The 22957-nt window shown below is 46.1% G+C and overlaps 1 protein-coding gene across 2 annotated transcripts in view; it reads left to right on the top strand.

Annotated features, from left to right (window-relative positions):
• Positions 1–22677, top strand: part of TTC33 (tetratricopeptide repeat domain 33) — a 36677-nt gene extending 14000 nt beyond the window's left edge. For both annotated transcript variants that reach the window (XM_077347033.1, XM_077347035.1), the window contains exons 3-5: positions 9653–9734; positions 13805–13936; positions 20021–22677. In XM_077347033.1, coding sequence (XP_077203148.1) covers positions 9653–9734; positions 13805–13936; positions 20021–20377 — 571 coding nt within the window. In that variant the 3' untranslated portion in view covers positions 20378–22677. The remainder of the gene's footprint in view (positions 1–9652; positions 9735–13804; positions 13937–20020) is intronic.
• Positions 22678–22957: the final 280 nt, after the last annotated feature.

Raw genomic sequence — 22957 nt, 5'->3', positions numbered from 1 at the left:
CTCTCCAGAGATCTGCTCAAGGCAGTTCATAGGTAAGTAGCACATCAGTATCAAAAACCAAAACAACTACATAACCACCGATCAGCCTGAAAACTATCAGTCAAGCACCTCTCATGAGGGAAGAAGAAAAGACCATTTTAAAAAGATAAAGACTCCTTAAATTAAAATAAAACCTGACGAAAAGGCAAATGAACCTCAAGAAGGAGGCATTCCAAAAGCAAGATGCCATCACTGAAAAGGCCCTGACTTTAGTCCCCTCACCAATGCCTTCTCTCCAGAGCCCAAAGGCACAGGCTTGGGAGGCAGATTTTAACTGGCAGACTGGAAGATATTGCAGATGTTGGCCTTTCAAGTCCCTCTGCCCTCACATCAATTAAGCACTTTAAGTTGTGGTAAAGGTAATGTGGATTTCCAGTGCTCCTTCTTCCAAAAGTCAGGTGGCCATGCAGAAGTCATTCTAAAGAACGTTCTTTGGTTACCTCATGGATGACACCAAACTACTTTCTTGTTTGTAAAGCATGCTATTCATTTCATTACTTCATACGGTCATAGAACATGGGGTGGAGGGAAGGTTTATAGACCACGTGGAGTGTAGTCCTTCTCAGTGTACATTCCACTCCTGTAGAATCTTGTTAGAAGGAGGATTAGACTTTTCTCTTCAGGTGGGTTGGTGGGAGAGAGGTGCTGGTTTTCCCCCGCTGTAAGAGTATCACCAAGACAGCCCACCTCGCTTCATATGAAGTCACACTTATTCTGGATTGATTAAAAATAAAATGGCCGCCTTCTTTAATTCCATCCGAGTGTCAGAATCTTCCATCTTTCCCACCTTCGGGTTTTTTGAAAGATGGAATTGATCTGTCCTTTTGCTTTCAACAGTCAGGACGGTGAGTTCAAAAAGGTGACAAAAAGGTTGCTAAGTGGCCTTGAATGCTGGCCCTAGGAGAGACTTTTAACCACTGGCTGTGGAATATGCCCAGACTTGACTGTCTGTTGTCTCAGCCCAGAGACACCTCCAACAGCGCCAGTTTACTCAGAGGCAATGTTTGTCACCAGTGTCATAAATAATAGCGATTCAGTGTTAGCCTTTAAAAATCCCAGCTCTTCAGTGTCACCCATTCAGTCTGTGCCCAATGAAACAAGCATCTTTGATCAATGCAAAAAGCTCCTCTCCGCTTCCCTGTGATTTTGCTGCCCTTTATAGCAGGGGTAGTCAACCTGTGGTCCTCCATATGTCCATGGACTACAATTCCCATGAGCCCCTGCCAGCATTTGCTGGCAGGGGCTCATGGGAATTGTAGTCCATGGACATCTGGAGGACCACAAGTTGACTGCCCCTGCTTTATAGAAGGAAACTTGGCTGGGTAATTCTTTGGGGTGGTGTGTTCCCCCCCCCCTAGGTGATTTAAGGTTTCAGTCCAAACATTAGTTTTCCTGAGTCCTGGTTATTAAAGGAATTGTGTTTGTTTTTTATGGGGGAAATGGAGTTTTGTTTTTAAAAATCTTGTTAGCAGGTCAGAGAGCAATGTTGAGGATGGGCCAGTGGTAGAGCATCTTTTTTGTTTAGATCCCTGGCATCTCTAATGAGACCAAGTAATAAATCATGTAAAAGAAGTCTAACTGAGGCACTGGAGAGCCCTTCTAGTCAAAATATTGACCTTTATGTTCTGACTCCGCATACAGTGCAGTTTCCCTGTATGGGTTGCGGGTGTATTGTGGGAACCACTAGAAATGTATCTCTAGACAGACACCAGCAAATTGGTATTAATTACTGAGCAGATTTGACTTGCAGGGAATTAATATTGCTTGTCTTATCTTACTCTGAAGGCCGCACCATGATACTGTTAGCAGATTACAGGAACTATGACAGGCTTGGGCGTCATAAGTCTCACACCCTGATCTTTGAACTGCATTTCCAGGTATTTACTGTCGTGCCTGTTCACGTGAGCATTCGGTGGAGAGATTGGGTTGAATCTTAATCACTCCCTCTCACTCAACTAGTTGTTGGATCCCAACCAAAGTTGGACTCGGGCGTGCAAAACCGGGGTTGGACTGACAAGAACTGTAACCAGATCTGAAAGGGAAGGGGAAGGCGTGTGTGTGAAAAGGAAGAGAGGAAGAAGAGCTGGAGTTTTTCTACCCCGCTTTTCTCTACCCTAAAGAGTCTCAAAGCGACTTATAATCATCTTCCCTTCCTCTCCCCACTCCCCACCATGTGAGGTAGGTGAGGCCAAGAGAGCTCTGAGAAAACTGTGACTGACCTAAGGGCACACCGTTGGCTACATGTGGGGTAGCAGGGAATCAAACCGGGGTCTCCAGATTAGAGGCCACCACTTTTAACCACTATGCCTCGCTGGCTTTTCTTAGCAGGAAGGAGCCAGCTAAGTCAGAGGGTGCCCGAGATCTAGTGTTGCTGCTACTGTGGGAGGACGTGGCTTTTGAGTTCCAGTCTTCAGGCCTTTTTCTCTTCTCTGCTTCTACATTAATGCTTCATTTTTAGAATCAGATGCATTGTTTGAGTGTATAATTTATTGCGGGAACCCAACCTATTTGAAAGGGAACTTTTTAAAGAGCTTTTAAGAGCATGATGGAATAAGCTTTAAAGACTGTCTGATGATGAAGAAGAAGAGTTGGTTCTTATATGCTGCTTTTCTCTACCCGAAGGAGTCTCAAAGTGGCTTACAGTCACCTTCCCTTTCCTCTCCCCACAACAGACAACCTGTGAGGGAGGGGAGGCTGAGAGAGCCCTAATTATTACTGAAGACGAAGAGTTGGTTCTTATATACCGCTTTTCTCTACCTGAAGGAGTCTCAAAGCAGCTTACAATTGCCTTCCCTTTCCTCTCCCCACAACAAACACCCTGTGAGGGAGGTGAGCCTGAGAGAGCCCTGATATCACTGCTCAGTCAGAACAGCTTTATCAGGGTTGTGGTGAGCCCAAGGTCACCCAGCTGGCTGCATGTGGGGGAGGAGCAGGGAACCTGGCTGGCCAGATTAGAAGTCTGCACTCCTAACCACTAGACCAAGCTGGTGTTCCTCTGTTCCTCCCCCATGGCATTCTTGTCAGGATACTTCAGTTCTGCTTGGATTCACGATCGGAAAGGAAACGCTTGCAAAAGCTGATGCCTTCTGATGTTGGCATAGATCTCTGACTGGGTCTCGAGGTGTGCCGCTGCTTTTAACCCCCAGGATTTCTAGGGTCCTTTGAGCGACAAATGGTTTTTGAACATTATTAATGATCTCATATTTTTGTTTGTAACTTTCTCTGCTAAAAGACAGGGAGGCTGCAGAGACACAGAACAAATGAATTCACTGAGGAAAACTGGGACAGTTGATTGTGCCAGAACTGCTGTTTTCCGGAAGGGGGCCAGAATCCTGCAGAGATGATGAGATGCAGTTCCAGGGCTAATGGAGGAATTAAAAACTAGCAGGTTGCCTGACTTAGGTGGTTCATCCCCAAAGGTTCTTAAAGAACTGAATTAATGAGAAGTTGCTCGTTGCCTGAAGTTGCAACACAAATCACTAAAATCATATTCCCTTCCAGATGACTGGCAATTATCAACAGTTTTAGAAAGAAACCCGGAAGTGAGACAGGCTGTTACAGACTAGTCACCCCAAAGTTCTGAAGTGTCAAATCAAGTTGTTCATATTTTACCGTATTCTGAAAGTTGGTGCAAGTTCCTCTATATATTTGTGAAACAGCCTGGGGGGAGGGACGTGTCTGGTTGTCCAAGTTGGAATAGGGCCAATCGGGGTAGCCAGCTTTGCTGGCTCTGCCCCTGCAGCTCCTGGCCTCCATCCCTGGACTAGCCTCTTTGCTCTCAGATGCGTCTCAGTGCCTAGAGCCAGCAGCAGGTAAGGGGAGAGGGCCCTTGGCAAAGGGTCTGGTGGAGAGCTTGCTAACAAGGGCCTCCCAGCCTGCTAGGCCGGGCCTGCTAATGATGGGTTCCTGGCTTGCTGACTGCCTGCTAAGGAGCTCTGTCCCAGGCCTGCTAAAGAGCTGGCCAGCCCCTGTCCACCCCACTTGATCCATCTGCGAGCTGCAGCCCAAAGCCACCTTAAGCTGACTGGCCGGGGATCAGGGGAGGGGGCCCTTTCAAGGCCCGTTCTTAGGAACGGGCTTTGAAGCTAGTATATATAATAAATAAAATACATAAAAAGTTGTGCTGTCGTGAAACAGGTGTTGAGGTAGTGAACAGACGGTAATCAAGGAGTCGCTTGTCCTTGTTCCTTGAGAATAACATTTTGCACAGTTCCATGGCACATTGCTATGGTTTTTCAAGGGGGCAATATACATTGGTTTCCTCTTGAATCAGAAGCGATCCTAGGAAGATTCACACCACAGCCCTAAACCAGAGCCATGGAGGAGAGTGAGTAGTGCTGTCTTTCATAGGTGCCCTCTTGGCATGAGTCCTATGCAAGCCACACTGTTTCTTCTTGCAGGGCCATAGGCCAAAGAATCATAGAGCTGGAAGGGACCTCCAGGGTCACCTAGTCGAACCTCCTGCAGAATGCAGGAAATCCCCTTTTCTCCCCAAAAGGGATCCAAGGTGGCCTACATAAATCTCCTCCCCTCCATTTTATCCTTATGTCTCAGCTGGCTTACTTGACAGCTACAGGAAGGGGAAGTTGCATTTATTTTAAAATGTTTACACATGCCTTCTCAATTAAAAAAATGTTGCCCAGGTGGCTAAGATAACAGGCATTTCTCTGCCAACTCCAGAGTTGACTCTGGCTTTGGTGGTGTGCAAACAATACTATTCCAGCGGCTTGGAGGTAGATTTGTAGATCCGCCATTGAAGGGACACACATTTTTCCTCCGTTAAACCTTTCTTTGCTTCCCCCAAGCAGTGTACAAGTCACAGTATTCAGTGGTACATTTGGATCAGTTGCAGGTGCTTACTTGGGGCTTAGAGCTTCTTGTGGCGCAGAGTGGTAAGGCAGCCAACATGCAAATGCTGGCCAGGGGCTCATGGGAATTGTAGTCTATGGACATCTGGAGGACCACGGGTTGACTACCCCTGCTGTAGAACATTAAGAGCAACAGATGCCCCAAGGCTTCCAAAGTGTGGGGTTTTACTTTGTGATGAATGCTGATCGTTGGACGCAGACAGATTTGTCTGCTGCAAAATGGACAGCATGCCAGGGAACATACAAACAAATACGGTATAGAATGGTTAGGTGAGACAATGTCTTCAACAGTTCAAAGCCACAGTTGTAAGTTCTTACTGAACTTGGGGCCAAGCCCATTGCATTCAGGAATACGGTGGGTGCTAGATTGGGTGGAGTGGAAGAACTCTGCAGATGACCTCTCTGTCCCCCCAGGACCTGGAAAGGCTGCATGTTGGAGGCCCTCCAGGAAGGGAACTCACCAGCAGAGATCTGCAGCTTCTGAGCCTTGGAGGGAAGTGGAAGGAGGAGCGGGTAGTCAGGAGGGGGAAAGAAGGCAATTGGCTGGCCACTGGACCGACAGGCAAGCTGGTTGGAGGAGTAGGCACTCAGGGGTGGGACAGCCGCCCTCAGTGGGTGTTAAGCACTTAAGCCATGAGACACTCTCCTCCTCCAAGGCCTCACCAGAAACATATTATGTGGAACAGATGGTACCCAGATAGTTTGTACAAGAAAAGATTGCCTGATTCTGTCTACATGGATCCTGCTATCTCTACAGCAAACCATAACTAAGACGTCAGTTGCACACTTGAATGTCAGTGCATTAAAGAGTTTTGTTTTTACTTATGAGTAAACATAGAGGCCCTGACCTGGATGGCCCAAGCTAGCCTGATCTTGTCAGATCTGGAAGCTAAGCAGTGTGGTTCCTGGTCAGTATTTGGAGGAGAGACCCCCAAGGAAGTCCAAGGTCACCCTGCAAAGGCAGGCGATGGCAAACCACATCTGTTTGTCTCTTGCCTTGAAAACACTATGGGGTCTCCATTAGTCGGCTGCAACGAGACAGCACTTTCCACCACCAACACTCATAGGACCAAATTGTTCATACCATTTAAACCAACGTGCTTCATATTTAAACTAGACCACCTGCCACCATTAAGACACCTGTCTGTGTGATGCCAATCTAGGCCTTAAAACCCTGGAATAGTAAAGTTCTATGCACAGATGAGGTTTAAATGAGGTGCTGGGTGCTTGCAAAGCCACAAGGTAAGGTGGCCTGTTTTGTGCATTTGTGGCATGTGTCAGTTGCAGTTAACTTTCCCTGGAGCCTTGTTTTGTACCCTCCATATTGTAAATCAGCCTCTCTGCCTCTCCTACTGTCTGAGATAACAGACATTGGTGGCTTTACGTCAGGGATTGAATGATGACAAGTCCCAGGGGCCTGTAAATTTTCAGCCGTGGTTATATCCTAGTTTCTCGAATTTCTTGCCAGTGGAAGTATGAGCCACTTTTGAGAAAGAGAGGAAAGAGTCCCCTTTGACCACCCAAAGGGCTATGCTTGGGATCCTGGGCACTACAAAGGCAGAAGCCATGTGAAGTAAAAGAGATGGGAATTGCCCAAGATTGAGCAAAAAAACATGGCTGGATAAAACCCAAAGTCTACTTATCATTTTGCACCCGGCTGCTTTGTTGCGTGACCTAAAAGCGCATGGAATGCTCGTCATTGTTTGTTCATGTTACACCATTCAATGAAATGCCTTCACCAGGTGCCATCTGTGCCGGCTCCACAATTCAACTATAGATGCAATAATGAAGTAATGTAAAACTGGGGAAAGGTTAGGCTAAGGTTGGAAGTTAACTTTTCTGTTCCAGTAATGACAGGTACTCTCTCAACCGGCCTTGCTCAACCTGGGTTTTGGGAAACCTTGGGGTTTCTTGACAGCCCTGCAAGGGTTTCCTGAATAGGTGGGAGTTACCATTCATTTTGTGTTTGATATCTAGTAAAACCACATGAGTAGAATGTTAAGATGCGTTAAAGATTAGTTTTAATTTTCGCAGTAGCTGCGGCTTAAGAGTTGTGTTATGCTATATTCATTTGTAAGAGCATTGCTGTTGCCAAGTTATGAAGACTGTTTCGCCAGAGTTGTCTATTTACCATTGAGTCTTGAAGCTGGAAAAGATTGCTCACCATTTTCCTCAAATGCATATTTTCCTCTCTGACAGTTGCCCAAATTCTGCTATTTCTTCTGCATGTTGGAATTTCAGGCGGGCAAGATAATGCCTTCAACCTCCAGGGTCCTGGTTGGGGTTTTGCTTTCATTTTCAAGGCGGGGCAGGACAACATGTGAAAAAAATATATACATACATATACATACATATACATACATATACATACATATATATACATATATATACATATATATACATATACATATACATATACATATACATACATACATACATACATACATACATACATACATATATATATATATATATATATATATGCACACACACACACACATGTATAATTTCTGTATCATTATGGAAACACAGCACAGTGGCTCTTGGTGCACATCAGAGCAAGATTTAGGGTTCTGTTTCAGGAATTATCTGATTTCTTTCTTCCTTGCTTGCTTGCTTGCTTGCTTGCAGTATATATGGTTACACACTGGAGAGCATTAAGGTGTGTCTGTTTTGGGCAAATAGTCCGGGGAGTCCTGAATCACTTTATTTTATGTCATAGTCCACTTTCCTGATTGCGACTGAAGGCAGTTTACGCAATGCAAATCAGTGCAGTCCATAGAATAAGATCTCTGACAAGCAAAGTAAGGAATAGGATTACAGAAATTGACGCAAAGCCTAAGTATTAGACATACGTTAACAAAGCATATGGATTAGGCATATTAAAAAATGGAATGACATAGGTAGAAAACACTGAAGTGAGAGCAAGATAATACACATTGTAAACAGGTAGTAACAGTGGTACAGCCCCCTGTCCTGTATCCTTTATTAAAGCACCTTTTTGAACCATTGAGTTATAACAGAGCCTGAATATCTTTCTAAAAATGCCCTTTTGAACAGTTCTGTTTTATCCAGAATTAAACTCTGTTGGCCTAAAGGTGTCACTGGACTCAAACATCGCTCTGCTGCTTCAGACCAACACACCTACTCACCTAAATCTGTTTTACCTGGTTTGCAGAATGCCCAGGGAGGGGAGGCTTCACGACCTTCTCAGGATGTCCATTCCCCAGGTTGGGGGCCACAACAGAGAAGGCAGGTGTATAGGCAGTAGCTGGTCTTGCCTATTTGCAGGTTGGTACCTGCAGAAGGTCCTATTCAGACAAGTGAAGTTGTTGTGGCTGAGCAAAGGAGGAGGGTTGGCCCTGCAGATATCAGGATCCATGGCCACAAAGGTTCGTGATAGCCAGTGCCTTGAACTGAGCCTGGTAACTGATGGGAAACCAGTGGAGTGACTGTGGAATGGGTGTAATATGTATGATTCTCAAAGCTCCTGATAGTGGCCAAGCTGCAGCATTTTGTAGTAACTGGAGTCTCCCGAGATAATGTCAAGGGCAGATCTGTGCGGAGTATAAGGTAAAGGTAAAGGTATCCCCTGTGCAAGCACTGGGTCATGTCTGACCTTTGGGGTGACGCCCTCTAACGTTTTCATGGCAGACTCAATACGGGGTGGTTTGCCAGTGCCTTCCCCAGTCATTACCATTTACCCCCCAGCAAGCTGGGTACTCATTTTACCGACCTCGGAAGGATGGAAGGCTGAGTCAACCTTGAGCCGGCTGCTGGGATCGAACTCCCAGCCTCATGAGCAAAGCTTTCAGACGGCTGCCTTACCACTCTGTACCACAAGAGGCTCATGTGCGGAGTATAGAGTCTGTATTACTGTGGTATGGATCCAAGTGGTCAAGTGGGCTGAGTCTAGGTAGGGTGATTCGGTTGAAGAGGGTGGCAGGTTACAGTGGATGAGCGATAGGGTTATGAGTGTCCTGCATAGTGCAGAGTGAGGCAGATTCTGTGAAGGTTCAAGGGGGTGGCAGGTTACAGTGGATGAGCAACAGGGCTGTGAGTGTCCTGCATAGTGCAGGGGTTGGACTAGATGACCCATGAGGTCCCTTCCAACTCTATGATAGGGGGCTATCTTCCAGACTAGACAGAGTTGGAAGAAAGCATTTTTTTCCCGCTGTATTAACGTGCTTCTGCAGGAGCATTGCTGGGTCTGGCATAACCCCTAGATTCTTAACCAAACCAACTGAATGGCCCTGAAAGTGGGAAGCATAATGTCAATCAAGACCTTCTTCCAGTTCTGCAGGCTCCCAGCCATAATAATAATCCAGAATAGTTTCAGAGGGTAACTGCGTTGGTATGCATTGGAACGGTTAGATTTGACTCCAGTACCACCTTAGATACCCTGAAAACTCTTGTCAGTCTCTATGTTGCTATTAGACTTGAATCTAAGCTGGAAGAGTGTGCCACTTTTTGGGTCCAATACGGATATGTATAAAAACAAGTCATGAAACCTGTCAAATGGAGGAAACTGCAGATACCTAAATCTGAGGCCCTTTTTGAACTTGGAGGCCCAGGCCCTGGCCTTCCCTCTGCCCCCGGCTGAGGGGGTTGAGACATGCTGATGTCTTCTTCATTTCCCATCAGTGCAGTGGTCAGAGTATGTGACTTCCCTGGATGAATTGGTAAAGACACTGACATTATTCATAAGCGTAGTAAGACCAAGCTGTTGTTTTAACCACTTGCAGGTACCGGGAGGCTGTTCACAAGTGGGATGAAGCACTTCAGTTAACTCCAGAAGATGCTACCCTCTATGAGATGAAATCTCAGGTAACACATCAAGATGTTTTGGCCGGTCATGCAAAGAAGCAGCCCCCACTGAGGTCTGTGTATGAGCAGTCCAGTTACAGAACATCCCAGAGCTCATCCCCCTCACTGGCAGTCTTCAAGCAAAGGTTGGATACACACTTTTCTTGGATGCTTTAGGATGCTTAGGGCTGATCCTGCATTGAGCAGGGGGTTGGACTAGATGGCCTGTATGGCCCCTTCCAACTCTTTGATTCAATTATCTTGTCTTCATTAAGTACTGATGCATTGAGCGGTGACCTGTTCCTTCCATTTTCATTTCCTGAATCTTTGGCTCTGTCCACAATCCAGTGTTTAAAGATTTTAGGGGATAAGTGTGAAGGAATTAACCTGTGGAATAATTGTCCAAGCAACTCTTGGTAGACTTCAAAGCGGTCAAGTTTTGGTTGGTATATATATATAACAAGATTCCAGTTATTGAAATCAACATTATTTAAAGATAGAGTGAAACGAAGCCCAGTGCTTGGTTCAGATGACATGTGCTGTTTGCTGTGTGTATCTGAACAATTAGTTTGATACAGAAGAAGTGCAGGAGAAATCAAAGCAAAAGGCTAAAAAGTTTAATATCCAAAGTTGTTACAGCTAAGAGAAAAATGATTGAAAAGTATTAATAGAGAAGGGAAATAGAAATTGAGGGCTGTGCTATAAAAGTACTGAAGATCTAAGAATTCAGACCTGAATAATTCTATTCTTCTTCCATTAAAAAGAGGTTCAGCTTCAACATGGACAGGTGACCAGGTCACATTGGTACATGTCATCTTTCTCAAAATTGATCACTTTCCCGTCCGGTACCCAAAGGGTCAGCAAGAGCCATTAACACTTATCATTTACTTCAGGGAACCTCATATGTTTCCCAAAATCATTGTCCACCGCCAGACAGCCCATCAAGTTATTGTTTTAGGGCTAATATGTCAGACTACCCCAGGGAACATTTTGCTTATGTCAAGAACACCTAGCTACCAGTACTCTGTGTGTGTGTGTTCTTTGACTCTATGCACACCCCCCCAAGTCTTCTAGAGATCAGATGTTAATCCTCAACTGTATGTCGGGTGAAACTGCTCTGACTTGCAAGCCCTGAAGAACTGTTTAGGTTTTGCAGGTTTTGGTCTCCTTTGGTCGCGCTTTCCACCAGTGGGTTGAGGCCAATTTGATTTCTTTAGTGCCAGGGACCCTAAGTAGGTGTTGATCACTAGACCTTAGTACCCTTTGGAGGGCCTAATGGACAAGGCAGTCCTGAAGACACGAGGGTCCCAGAAAAAGGTCCAGAAGATACGAGGTTCCTTGAAAAGCATGGGGGACAGGGAACCTTGCAGCACTCCCCCCCCCCCCAGCTCCACACTCTGGAGTTGACCTTCCAGTAGGACTAGAACCATCAAAGAACGGTGCCTCCCAATCGCGACCCCCAACAGCAAGGCACTTCAGAGCAGCCCATGTATTCTCAGGAAGCAGTAGGGAAGGGAGTGAAGACTCACATATCCTCTTCTGTTGCATCTTCAGACCATTCAAAGTCACTGTGATTTTATCCATTTTACGCTTCGATAATATGACTGCCGTTCACAGCAACTAGTTCCTTGTGACTGTGAGAGGCCCTTAGTCTTATGCAAAAATTGAAAGGTTCTTTAAGGGGGGAAAAAGAACTTTAAAAGTGCAGCATAAATGACTAATCGCAAGAAACTGCCCTGAAGATTTTATGTGGGCGGTTTCAATACAGTGTCCACTTCAGTACAGCCAGACTCTTTTTTTCTGGTGCGGAAGCCGGAAACGATTCAATCACCGACACACCCTGACAGTGTCACTAATTATTTTCGAAGCGGGCTGAATCTGAACGGATCTCTTCCCAGCAGCCGTATCAAGTGCACTTAGTTTGTTAATGGCTGTGCTGGCGTTTCTGGGGACCTTAACCTGAAGGCAAAGGTGAAGGGTCAGCCATGGTTTTATTGTTGCAATCAGCCCTTAAACATTCAGATGTTGGTTGCAGTATGATTGCTCCCAGAATAGAAACGTTGGAGTCCATTGTTCTGGCCTAGATGATGTACAAACAAGACCTTCCCATCTTAAATTTTTACAACCCAGGAGTATCCTGTGATTGCCCCAATTTCCCCAAATGTCACATGGGAAGAATTAAAGCTCATTAGAGGCTAAGAGACGAGAAATTCCTGGTCTACCAAGTTGCCGCCCTGTCTTCTGGCCTACTTTCTCTTAGGCACAAAGTTACCTCTCTTTTTTTTAACATGTCACCTGGCATAACTTTCCTACCCAAGATCCTGTTGGCCAACTGATAATATAATCCCATTGTGGCACTGTATATGTGTGTGTTTTTATTACTTTATTTCCAAAGCAACCCGGTCTTCCTGTTTATGCTTACCAGCCTGGGATGAATCTCTGTCGGACCAGTAAACTTCCATAAGATTTGGGTTCCCATGTGACCAGAACTTTCGGGAAGCAAGGTCTAGTGGATACCGGTCAGAACAAGGTTTTTGAGCAAGATAAAAAAATAAGACCTTGTTAAGTCAATAGGTAGATAGTCATAATTTTAATATACAGTCAACTTTGTGCTATTCAGCACTCTTGAGAAAGAGGTTGCCAATTGATCAAATGTGCATAGATGCCCAAGTTTATTGCTTCTCACTGTCCCCTACTCAGAGGAATCCTCAGTACCCAAACCCCACCCCAGTGGAGGGACCCCCCCCCCAACCAAGGAGCACCCATACTAGCAGGCCAGCTGGCAGCTGACTACACATGTGAGGCTGAGGACAAAGGTAGCATCCAAGGATGACATCAGCTGGCAGCATGAGCTGCTGGAAGCCAGAGGCTAATGGGGCATACCCACCCCTGGAAATGCAGGAGAACAGTGGCTGGAGTGGGAAGGCCACTGCTAGTTAAGTGCCTGATGACAAAGTTTCTGTTGTATTTGTAATCTGAGTGCAGTGAAGAACTCAGGTTAATTAGCAAGCATGAATAGAGTGGGGGGATGAAGTCGGCTACACATGTTCATGAGAGGACCCTGCGGAGAGAGAGACTGCTTCCTAGATCCAGCAGCTGAATTCCAGTGCCTATGCTGGCCATTCGCTCACTGCTTTATGACCACAATTAGAATCCTAGAATCATAGAGTTGGAAGGGACCTCCTGGGTCATCTAGTCCAACCCCCCTGCACTATGCAGGACATTCGCATCCCAATCGCTCATCTACTGTAACCTGCCACCCCCTTGAGCCTTCACAGAATCACAGAATTGTCTGCTTAACAGCAGTAGCCAACCTTCCCATGAGAATCAGCCATTCCACAAGGCCTAGGGGATGTTTTCCCGCAAATCGGAGAATTCATGCAAATATGAAAAACTCAGCTAACTGGATCTCCCAAAGCAAGATCTTTGACTTCCTTGAGGCCAAAGGGAGCAGTGGCTCCAGCATACCCAGACAAGAACAGCACTAGTGGCAGGCTGTAGGAGCCAGGTGGTAAATCTTGCAGTCCCACGGCTCCGTCCAGTAATATGTATGCCACACTTACATTGCCCTAATAACGAGTGGTTTCTGAACACTTTAGCAATCTTCCCCTCCCCACCTCTTCCAGCGCTTGAGTGTGCCGGCAAACTGCACAGTGGCCCCATAAACAAAACATCGATTAAATATCCAGGCCTGGCCTAAAACCTCTTACAATTTCAGTGAGTTTTTACATTTGGCTTGGTGCGACTTGGTGCCTATGGAGGCTACATTGAGGCCCATTGTAGTTCAGTACCCTCGCGATGCATCTGTTTCTTTAGTGTCTTCCAAGGATTGTTATTTTAAAATGATATTTTAGCACTTCTGGTTGTATTATCAAATTATATGCTGATATTTTGTGCATTTGTACTATGTGCATATTTATATTTTATTTTTCTTTGTTCCAGCCTTTTTGGTTACATAAATACCTGTGAGAACTACCTGTTATGTAACCAAAAATGCATCTTTTTCCCCTTTGGCCCTCCCTCCCCCTCCTTTTGCAATATCTTTTTCTGGTTTAAAGACTTGATGTTCGCTGTTTTTTATCCCCAACTAGGTCTTGATGTCCTTGCATGAAATGTTCCCTGCTGTGCATGCGGCGGAAATGGCTGTCCAGAGAGATCCCCATTCTTGGGAGGCCTGGCAGACTTTGGGACGTGCTCAACTTGGATTAGGAGAAATCACATTGGTAAGTGCAGACCACACCCTCTAGGGATGCCACTCCTGAGGAGGGGTTTGGAGATCCCCTGGAATTGTAGCTCATCTCCAGACAAAAGAGATCAGCTTCCCTGGATAAAATGGCTGCTTTGGAGGGTGGAGTCCATAGCATTATAACACTGCAGTCCCCCAACCTGCCCCAAATCCCTGCCACTCCTGGCTCTGCCCTCAAAATCTCCAGGTATTTCCCAACCCAGAGCTAGCAACCGTAGTAACTACTCCTCTCTCCTTCAGAATCTTGTGCACCAACATTGCTGGCAAGCTGTCAAAAACGATTTGATCAGAGCAACGTCTTATGTAGTGGAGATAATGCCTTGCAGAACTATAATTCCATGACCTTGCCAAACAAGCTCTGCATTGTGGGTTGAGCAGGCTCCGAACGGGAGCAGAGGGACTCTGAGTTCCTTGAGACGGGCAATATCAGCCATTCAGATAAGGATTCTGATAGGAATCTCTGCCGTTCCTTGTTTAACTAACAACCACGTCCAGCGTTTGCCCAGAGTAATTCACCTGTCCGGCTTGTATATCATACACACTTTCCTCTTGTGATTTACAGAACATGAGATTGCTTTGGCTCGGTATATCAAAACACCCATGTGCAGCTGCCCCTCCCAGGAGAATCAGGTGGTGGACGTATATACATAAAAAGCAAGCTCCAGTGACTGTGATAATCCCCGCCCTTTCATTTTAAGGCAGCCTGAAGCTTTTGGGCTCTGGTTGGTTTTATAGGAGAGCTTCCACAGCAGAGGGCAGTCCCCCCCCCCCACATTGTTCTGCTGAATCTGTCTCTTTTAGACCACTTAGGGAAAATCCATTGTGTTTTAAGGAAGTGTTCTGCTTCAGGCTAGTTTGCATACTGCCGATAGAAACGACTATGCCCCCCCCCCGGCTATATCTTTGTTTCAGATAGCAGAAAGGTAGGCAGAACAAACAAAATGCATTGCACTTTAGCGCATGGGAGTTACTCAGAGCTGCAAGGCTTGCGCAAAAGACATCAAGTCCCTTCTAATTTTTCTGGATTTTAGATAGAGATCAGCACAAGCACCTCTGGGTCTTCATTCCATTCCCAACCTTCGGGGTGATTTTTGTGTATGGGTAAACTAGCTAAAGCAGAAACAGATGAATTGCTACGCATCGATTTGCATTGACGCAGCTGGGGATTGGAATTAACAGTCTGAAGGAAGAAATGTGGAGATGCAGGCCAGTCCAGCAATTCTGCATTTAAGAAAAAAAGAAAAGAAAAAGAAAGACATTCCCAGAATAGCTATTCTACAGAAATCAAGTTACTGAATACCTTCTGCAGGCCAATTGAAGGGCAGTTCTTTACATGGCTGATCTGAGCAACATATTACCTAGCAGAGATATGCCTTGCCAGACTTTCGTTCCCTGATCTTGCCAAAAGAGCTCTGCATCAAGCAGGCTTGGAATGGGAGTAGAGGGACAGAGCTCCTTGAGATAGGCAATATCAGCACCTCAGTATAGGTGCTCTGATAAAGATACGACACTGCTTTCTGTTGAGTCAGACCATTGGTCCATCAAGGGCGATGTTATCTGCTCTGATCATAGAATCATAGAGTTGGAACGGACTTCCAGGGTCATCTAGTCCAACCCCCTGAAGAATGCAGGAAATTCACAGCTACCTGCCTACCCACAGTGACCCCCATTCTATGCCCAGATAATTCCCCCCTCCCACCCAAAAAAGCAGAATCCCTGGCCAGTCTGGCCTGCAGGAAATTCTCCTCCCAACCCCAAAGTGGCGATTGGTATTTCCCCGAGCATGCCAGAAAGGGCCACAAGAGCCAAGCAGCAGTTCTGCAGGGTCTCAGGCAGAGTGATGACAAAATGGAGATGAACACTACATAATCTGCTTTGGATCCCCAGAGGAGAGAAAGGTTGAGATGTCCGTGAAGCAAAGAAATAGATAAGGAAAACGGAGAGGAGAGATGACTAAAAATACATTCAGTAGCAGAAATGGGAATAAAAACTGACCCCAGAAATAAATTAATAGAACACAGCCATTTCAGCCCATCGATTTTGAAAGTTTCGGTTACAGCAGTAAAATGAGCAGGGCAAGAAAGGAAAGGCTGATCCTGAGGTAAAGTTGACGTTGATTTTGCAATGCAAGTTCTGAATCAGAGCATGGCTTCCCCGAAATTGCAGATCGACTTGTCCACAAAGCTCAGTGGGTGAGCTGTCAGTTTGGATTTTATAAGGTTTACTGATAGATAAATGCGGGGGAGGGGGCAGGGGGGGAGAAGTTGGGTGGTTTAACTGCTGGCCAACTGACAGAGTGGAAGGTTTTGGGATTTTGGTGGCAGAAGTGTTAGGCAAGCTGTTCAGTAGGGATTTTGACAATGGGTAGGATTTGGGAGATGCTCCTATAAAAACAGTTGAAAGTTAAAAGCCCTTTTTGTTCCAAGTTCAAGAAGGGTAATGCTTCTCAACTCCAGTTCCCAAGTCACTTTGTTATTATAATACTGAGAAGGCTGAAATAAAACAAAGTAACAACCAAGCCATGCATGCAACTGGAAAAAATAACCCTGTTTCTTACTTGTTTTCATTAAGCCTACTTTGTGGTGTTTTCAAGCCATGAATCCCCTAATAACAGGCCACGTGAATGCCGGATGGCACCGAGACAAAGAATTAACTTCATTGAGGACTAAAGGACTAAGTCTTAATAATTACAATAAAAAGAAGTATTTTTGAATTGTTGAGTGAATTGTCAAAGGCTTTCATGGCTGGAGTCAACTGGTTGTTGTGGGTTTTCAGGGCCATATGGCCATGGTCTGGTCGTTCCAGCCTCTGACATTTCCCCAGTAACTGTGGCTGACATCTTCAGAGGCAAGACACGGCAAAATGGGAATCTCTCCATGTGAAATTTCCATCAATCTCCTAGTTTCTTTATTTATTATTATATTTGTAGGCCGCCACTCCCAGCCTGCCGTATCATGGTGGCTAACAACAAATAAAACAGGAGAATACATAAACTAAAAAAACCTTTGAAACCCCCAGGCCCCTAAACCCCCACCCCCAAGTCTGCCAAATCCCCAGGGCTGATGTTACAGATAGGAGACACCAAAGGAGGGGCAGGTCTTCTGTCAGCCTGGCTTCAACCAAAAGCCTGGCAGAAGAGCTCAGTCTTGCAGATTTGAAGACAGGACGCCATTGCACCTACTTCACAGGATAATCCAGCCGGTCATGACATCTCAGATCTTGGAGGACCTTTGACTTCCCACATTCAAGGGTGTTTCCACCGATCCTCACTGATCCAGTTTAAAGATCACACTTGATGCAGTATTACTGCTGGAGGCTCCATTCAGCTATAGCTCTAATTAGCTCAGTTCCTCAGAGCTTGGGAGTTGAGCATAGTCGGATGTGAGACCGCCAAGGAAGAATGGACTCGCTGCTCAGAGGAAGGCAGTGGCAGACCATCTCGGCTCATCCCTTGCCTTGAAAGCCCCTTGAGGGATTGCCATAAATTGGTTGTGCCACTTCGTTATTATTCTTGATCTCCCTCGAGTCTCAGTGGGAACGGAAAAGGAATGGGAAGGCAACTGGAGAGGAATGGGAAGGCGACTGTAAGCTGCTTTGAGCCTCCTTCGGGTAGGGAAAAGCGGCATATAAGAACCAACTCTTCTTCTTCTTCTTTATGTGAATAAAAGAAATACCATGAAGACAAAGCGATGGAAGCAGAGCCATACATGCTCCCCTGAGCACCTTAAAGGGATAAATGTGCAATAGGTGACTTGCCTCTTAAATTAAATGCTTCTAGATAAATTCCGTTTTCATTGACTTCATCAGTGGTTGAATCCTCCAATCCTCCAAAAACAGTTCCTTGCATCAAAGGTGGCAAAATCCTATCGCCTTTCCTTATATTACTGTTTTAGTATTTTAGTATCAATAGGCCATAGGCTCTCTAGGGCAGGGGTAGTCAACCTGTGGTCCTCCAGGTGTCCATGGACTACAATTCCCATGAGCCCCTGCCAGCTGCAGTGACTACCCCTGCTCTAGGGTACTGCAGGGAATGCTAATCAACAACCGCTTCGGGGAGGATTCAACCACTGATGAAGTCAATGAAAACGGAATTTATCTAGAAGCCATTATGGTTGTCCCTTCTGGTATATAAAAGAATTGTAAAAGGAATTGAATTGAAATTCATTATAGACATTATTGCAAACATATTGCCTTGGAAAGGTTCTCTGTTTTCTTCTGCTGATTTTCCATTTTGAACCTTTCTTTCTTCATATCTTAAATTAAATGCGGCAGAACATCCAGACGCTTTTTTTCCAGTTAGGACATTGACCCCAAACGTGAAAGAGGCTTCCAGTTCCCATCAGATTCCCCAAACTCCGTTTCAGAGGGGGAGCTCCGGCTTGTCTCGGAGCTCCAGTGACCCATATCGTTTTTTTCAATTTTCTCTTCATTCTTCTAGCACATCCCTGACTGACTCTCCTCTGACTGTGTCTTTTTACCCAGCAGAAGACATTAATCTATACTGTTATAACAAAAAGGGCTGAGTGACACAATTTCACTGCCTCGTAAAAGCGAGCAGTCTTTTGCTGATGATGTTGCCTGGTGACAAAGCTGTGCCCCAAGGGGTTTTTTGTATATTTTTTCGAGGGGGGGGGGGTGGCAGAATGTCTTGTGTGTTGTTTTGCAATGACTGCGATCGTTTTATATTTACAGTCTAAACAAACTCTTGATGCAAACAGCTGTAAAGTGATGCTCTGTCGAAAGACTGCCACTGAGCTCTTTCCAGAGGCTGGCTGATTAAGCATGTTCAGAAGCTTAAGTCAGGCCAGTAGGCCATCAGCCAAAGAAGTCTACACACACACACACACACACACTCACACTCACACTCACACTGGGGTGGGGTGGGAGAGAGTTGACCATAATCTGCAGTTCAGCTTAGTTTCTCAGCAATCACAAAGTTCATAACTGTTTTCTGCTGAGGCCGATACATCGCTGTGTGGAACGCGTTATGTTGCAGGACAACAAGGGCAGGAATGTGCTGACTGTTCTCCCAGCACTTCCAGAGGCAGCTCTGATGTTTCGAAAGAGATGCGAAGAAAAAAAACAAAACCATCTCAGTTGGATTTACCTTCTGTTTGGTGCAGGGGGCTGAAAGCTTTTGGGCTGCACCGAATTCTTCATCAGACATCGGGGCTCCGTGCAGATCTGAAGCTAGAAAAGTTTATAACGCGAAGGGCAAAGTGTGGTCAAGTCGCAGCCGCTTTCTGTAGCCACCCTCTGAAATGTGCTGCCACGTTGCAACTGGACTAGGGTTGCCAGCTGTGGGTTGGGAAATGCCTGGAGTCTTTGGGGGTGGAGTCTGGAGTAGGCAGGATTTGGGACGGGGAAGGACCTCATTGTTGAGTCATGCTATGGAGTCTTCCGGAGCAGCCGTTTCCTCCAAAGGGATTGATCTCTTTAGCTGGAGATGAGCTGTAATTCCAGGGGATCCGCAGGTCCCACCTGGGGACTGCCATTCCTTCAACTGACTCATAGGAACCTCAGAGGATTTTCATGGCAAGAGATGAGCAGAGGCCTAGCCATTGTTTTCCTTAGCATAGCAGCCCCAGCCTTCCTTGGAAACCTCCCATCCAAGTAGCGACCCTAAATCAGGCTAGCCGGAATGTTTATACCAGGGGTAGTCAAACTGCAGCCCTCCAGATGTCCATGGACTACAATTCCCAGCGTTCGCTGGCAGGGGCTCCTGGGAATTGTAGTCCATGGACATTTGGAGGGCCGCAGTTTGACTACCCCTGGTTTATACATTTGCATGAAAATAAGCTATAGCTTATTTTTTTTGTGGCAAAGAGCCATCCAGAACAGCTGCCAGTTCATTGGAGGCTGCTTGGAGCAAATGGATGTACCCACAAGAGCCAAGGGATTATGTTTTGCAAATAAACTAGGTGGCAGATCTGCAATCTTGATTTTATTTAGCCCTCTCTACGTTATCCTTGGCATCATTTTTCGTCATGTGGCACCCCTTGTTTTTTTGCCCGTGCTGACGAATTCTACTTTTGCTCTTCCCCCCACCTCTCTTTCTTAGGCCATCAGAAGTTTCCAGATTGCCTTGCACATCTGCCCGACGAGCCCCGAACTGTGGAACGAGGATCTTTCCTGGGCAAGGCAGCTCCACAAGCAGCAAAAGAAAGTGACCAAGCCTGGGACAGCCGCCCAAGGAGCAGTGGCTCCGGGGGAGGCTTCAGAAGAACCGATCCCGGACTATGATTTTGAAAGCGATGAGATTCTAGCCGTCTGCGCGGCCATCGCGGAGAAGGAAAAGAACGCGTCTCCCTCGAAAACTGTCGTGATCGTGTCGGCTTCGGGGACGGTGGAGACGGTGACGGAAAACGAGGAGAGCACGTCAACCCCAGACAGCACTGTTTTTATCAAGGCCCGATAAAGCGGCACTGACCAGGCCTTCTGAGGGCTTCCTTGCCCCACGTCCCCCTGCGTGCTTCAGCCTCCTCCTCGATCATCAAGAACTGGGACCGAAACCTTTGAAGGCTTGCCCTGCCGAGTTAAGCCTCAGTGGGTGTACAGTTAGGACCCTCTGCTTTCTGAACCCGTGTCAGTAGGAAAGGGAGGAAGATCCCCAGTGGTCAAGGGAGCTTCAGGTGCTACAAGGTGGCCACAAATGGAATGCTGCCATGCCTGGAGGGAATACGTAATCCTGGGCAAATGGGAAGAATTGCCACGGAAGGGGGGGAGCTTCCACTAGCCCCGTGACGCTCTTGGTCTGAAAATGGCGGCTTTTGCTCGGAATCGGAAAGTTAGGTGCCGTGTGACTCTCTCGTCATTTCCCTGGGAAAGTCTTCATCAGCGGTCCCGTAAACAGCCTTTAAACTTCTCCCCAGATTGCCTCATATGGTCTGTTCTCGTCTCCAGTCTTTATGCATACCATCAAGGAGCCTGTCGTGCAGCCCAGCGGCTTTGCTCCCTTTCCCTCCCCAAATCCCCAGCTTGTTGCTACAGCTGATTTGCAGGTGCTGCCTCCACTCCCCCCTTTCCCTTGGCTTTCCGGTGCTTGTTTCCACAACTTCCTCTGCCCCTTGTTCTGGACAGTGCTTTTGAAATCCAGCGTTTGAAACATATTTGTTTTTTTCCAGTTAATTGAAGGGCCCCGAAGGAGCAGGAGGTGTATCGCTCCCCCTCTCCCCGTTTCCAAAGAAGTGATGCATAAATATAAATATAGAAATGCCTTTGACAAATACATGGACGAACGAGTTCCCAACCATTGCAAAGCAAGTGCCGAATTGCCACCAGCGGCCGCTTGGAGCGGTGCGTGTTGTTTGAATGGTTTGTACTGTAGTTGAACGTACTCAGTTCAGTATCTGCATCCACCGTTCTTCGGAACGTGAACCAAGTTTTTCAGTATGTCATCGTGGCTGGGAAATCACCCTTTCCTCCCACCTATTTTTGTAATCTAAAAGTAAAATACCGAATGGACACAAGCTTTGGAAGAAACAGGATAGAATGTGGCTTTTATTTGCTTTCATAGTAACTCCACAGGTCGAGTGCTGTGAAAGGTTATTCCGCTTGCAGTGATGTATTTCCCGCCAGCGTCAGGAGCCTTCTGCTGACACAAGGGAACTCATCTGCCAGCGGAAGTCTCCTTGCATCAAAGGAAACTGCCTCCTTGAGCGGAAAAGTTGAACAGGATTGGCGCTCATAGGCAAGGTTGACAGAATTTTAATAAATGTTCACAGAAGTTCTGGATATCCTGTTCCAATAAACTCCTGATAGGTCTACTATGTTTGTTTCGTAAACAGGTCTTCCCCACTATAGTACTTCATGTACTAAGTTCCGATTTAGCCACATTCTCCGTTTATTAAACGCGTGGTCAAGAATCCTTTTCTTCAGCGGAAACGTTTTGAAGAAAATTATGTGTTTCTCCAAGTTTGGTTTCATAGCCCTCTTGGCTTGGCCATCCCATTTACAAAGCATACTTAATAAAGCAAACTTTTTTGTTTTTAATAAGACAGCTTTTACTGGAAGAACAGGGCTAGATCCAATTACCTTAGACTTTGACTCTGGTTGTTTTTGTTTTCTCCCAGGAGACTACCACATTTCTAATTTCTGTAGCCCATAATTTTACCTCGCTTGATCTTACGCACATTTGCTTAGAATTACAGCCCACTTTGTTCAGAAGGATCTATCTTTGCCAAAGTTATCCTGTAGAGCAGGGGTAGTCAACCTGTGGTCCTCCAGATGTTCATGGACTACAATTCCCATGAGCCCCTGCCAGCATTTGCTGGCAGGGGCTCATGGGAATTGTAGTCCATGGACATCTGGAGGACCACAGGTTGACTACCCCTGCTATTGAGAACCCCAGTCCATGAGAAACTGTGGAAATAATGGGCAGATTTTTCTGAGCATGCTCAAGGAGAGTACAAGGTGGTGACATTGTTACTGAAACTACTTTAAATTTGGCTTGGTCTACTGGGGCTTCACTGTCCTTTCCACCTCATTCGTGCATGCTGCTTCATCATGAAAAGTGCATTGATGGCAGGATAAGGTCCTGCCGACATTTTCTTCCTATAGTGTTCAGTTGTGTGGGAGAGTTTCCCGAGAAGTAGCAATCCGTTGCCATTCTACTCAGATAAGCAGTGGCATCGTTCTTATCCTGACCCTTATTTGTCACGCTTAGGTCCTGGTTTTCAGGTCTTTTAATGTTGTGAATAAAGTTTGCTTCCTGTGTGATTCAAGGCGTTTGTGTGTGCCATGCACGGGGTTTTAAAAAAAGATGAACCATTAGTGTGTTTGGATTGCCAGGAGGGATCAAGGTGGCAGAGTCAAGCAATTTCTCTTATTTTTCACATGGGTCAGTACGTGGAGGCAAACGAGGGAAAACCACCTCTGAAGGTCTCGTGCCTTGAAGACCTTACGGGGGTCACCAGAAGTCAGCTGTGAGTTGACAGCATTTTCCACCCCCACCCCCTTTGACAAGGCCTCTGGTTAACCACCGTGTTTTTAAAGGTGC

Source organism: Paroedura picta, chromosome 7 (assembly GCF_049243985.1).
Source record: "Paroedura picta isolate Pp20150507F chromosome 7, Ppicta_v3.0, whole genome shotgun sequence".
NCBI classification, from domain to species: domain Eukaryota; kingdom Metazoa; phylum Chordata; class Lepidosauria; order Squamata; family Gekkonidae; genus Paroedura; species Paroedura picta.
This window is presented reverse-complemented; position numbering and strand designations above follow the sequence as displayed.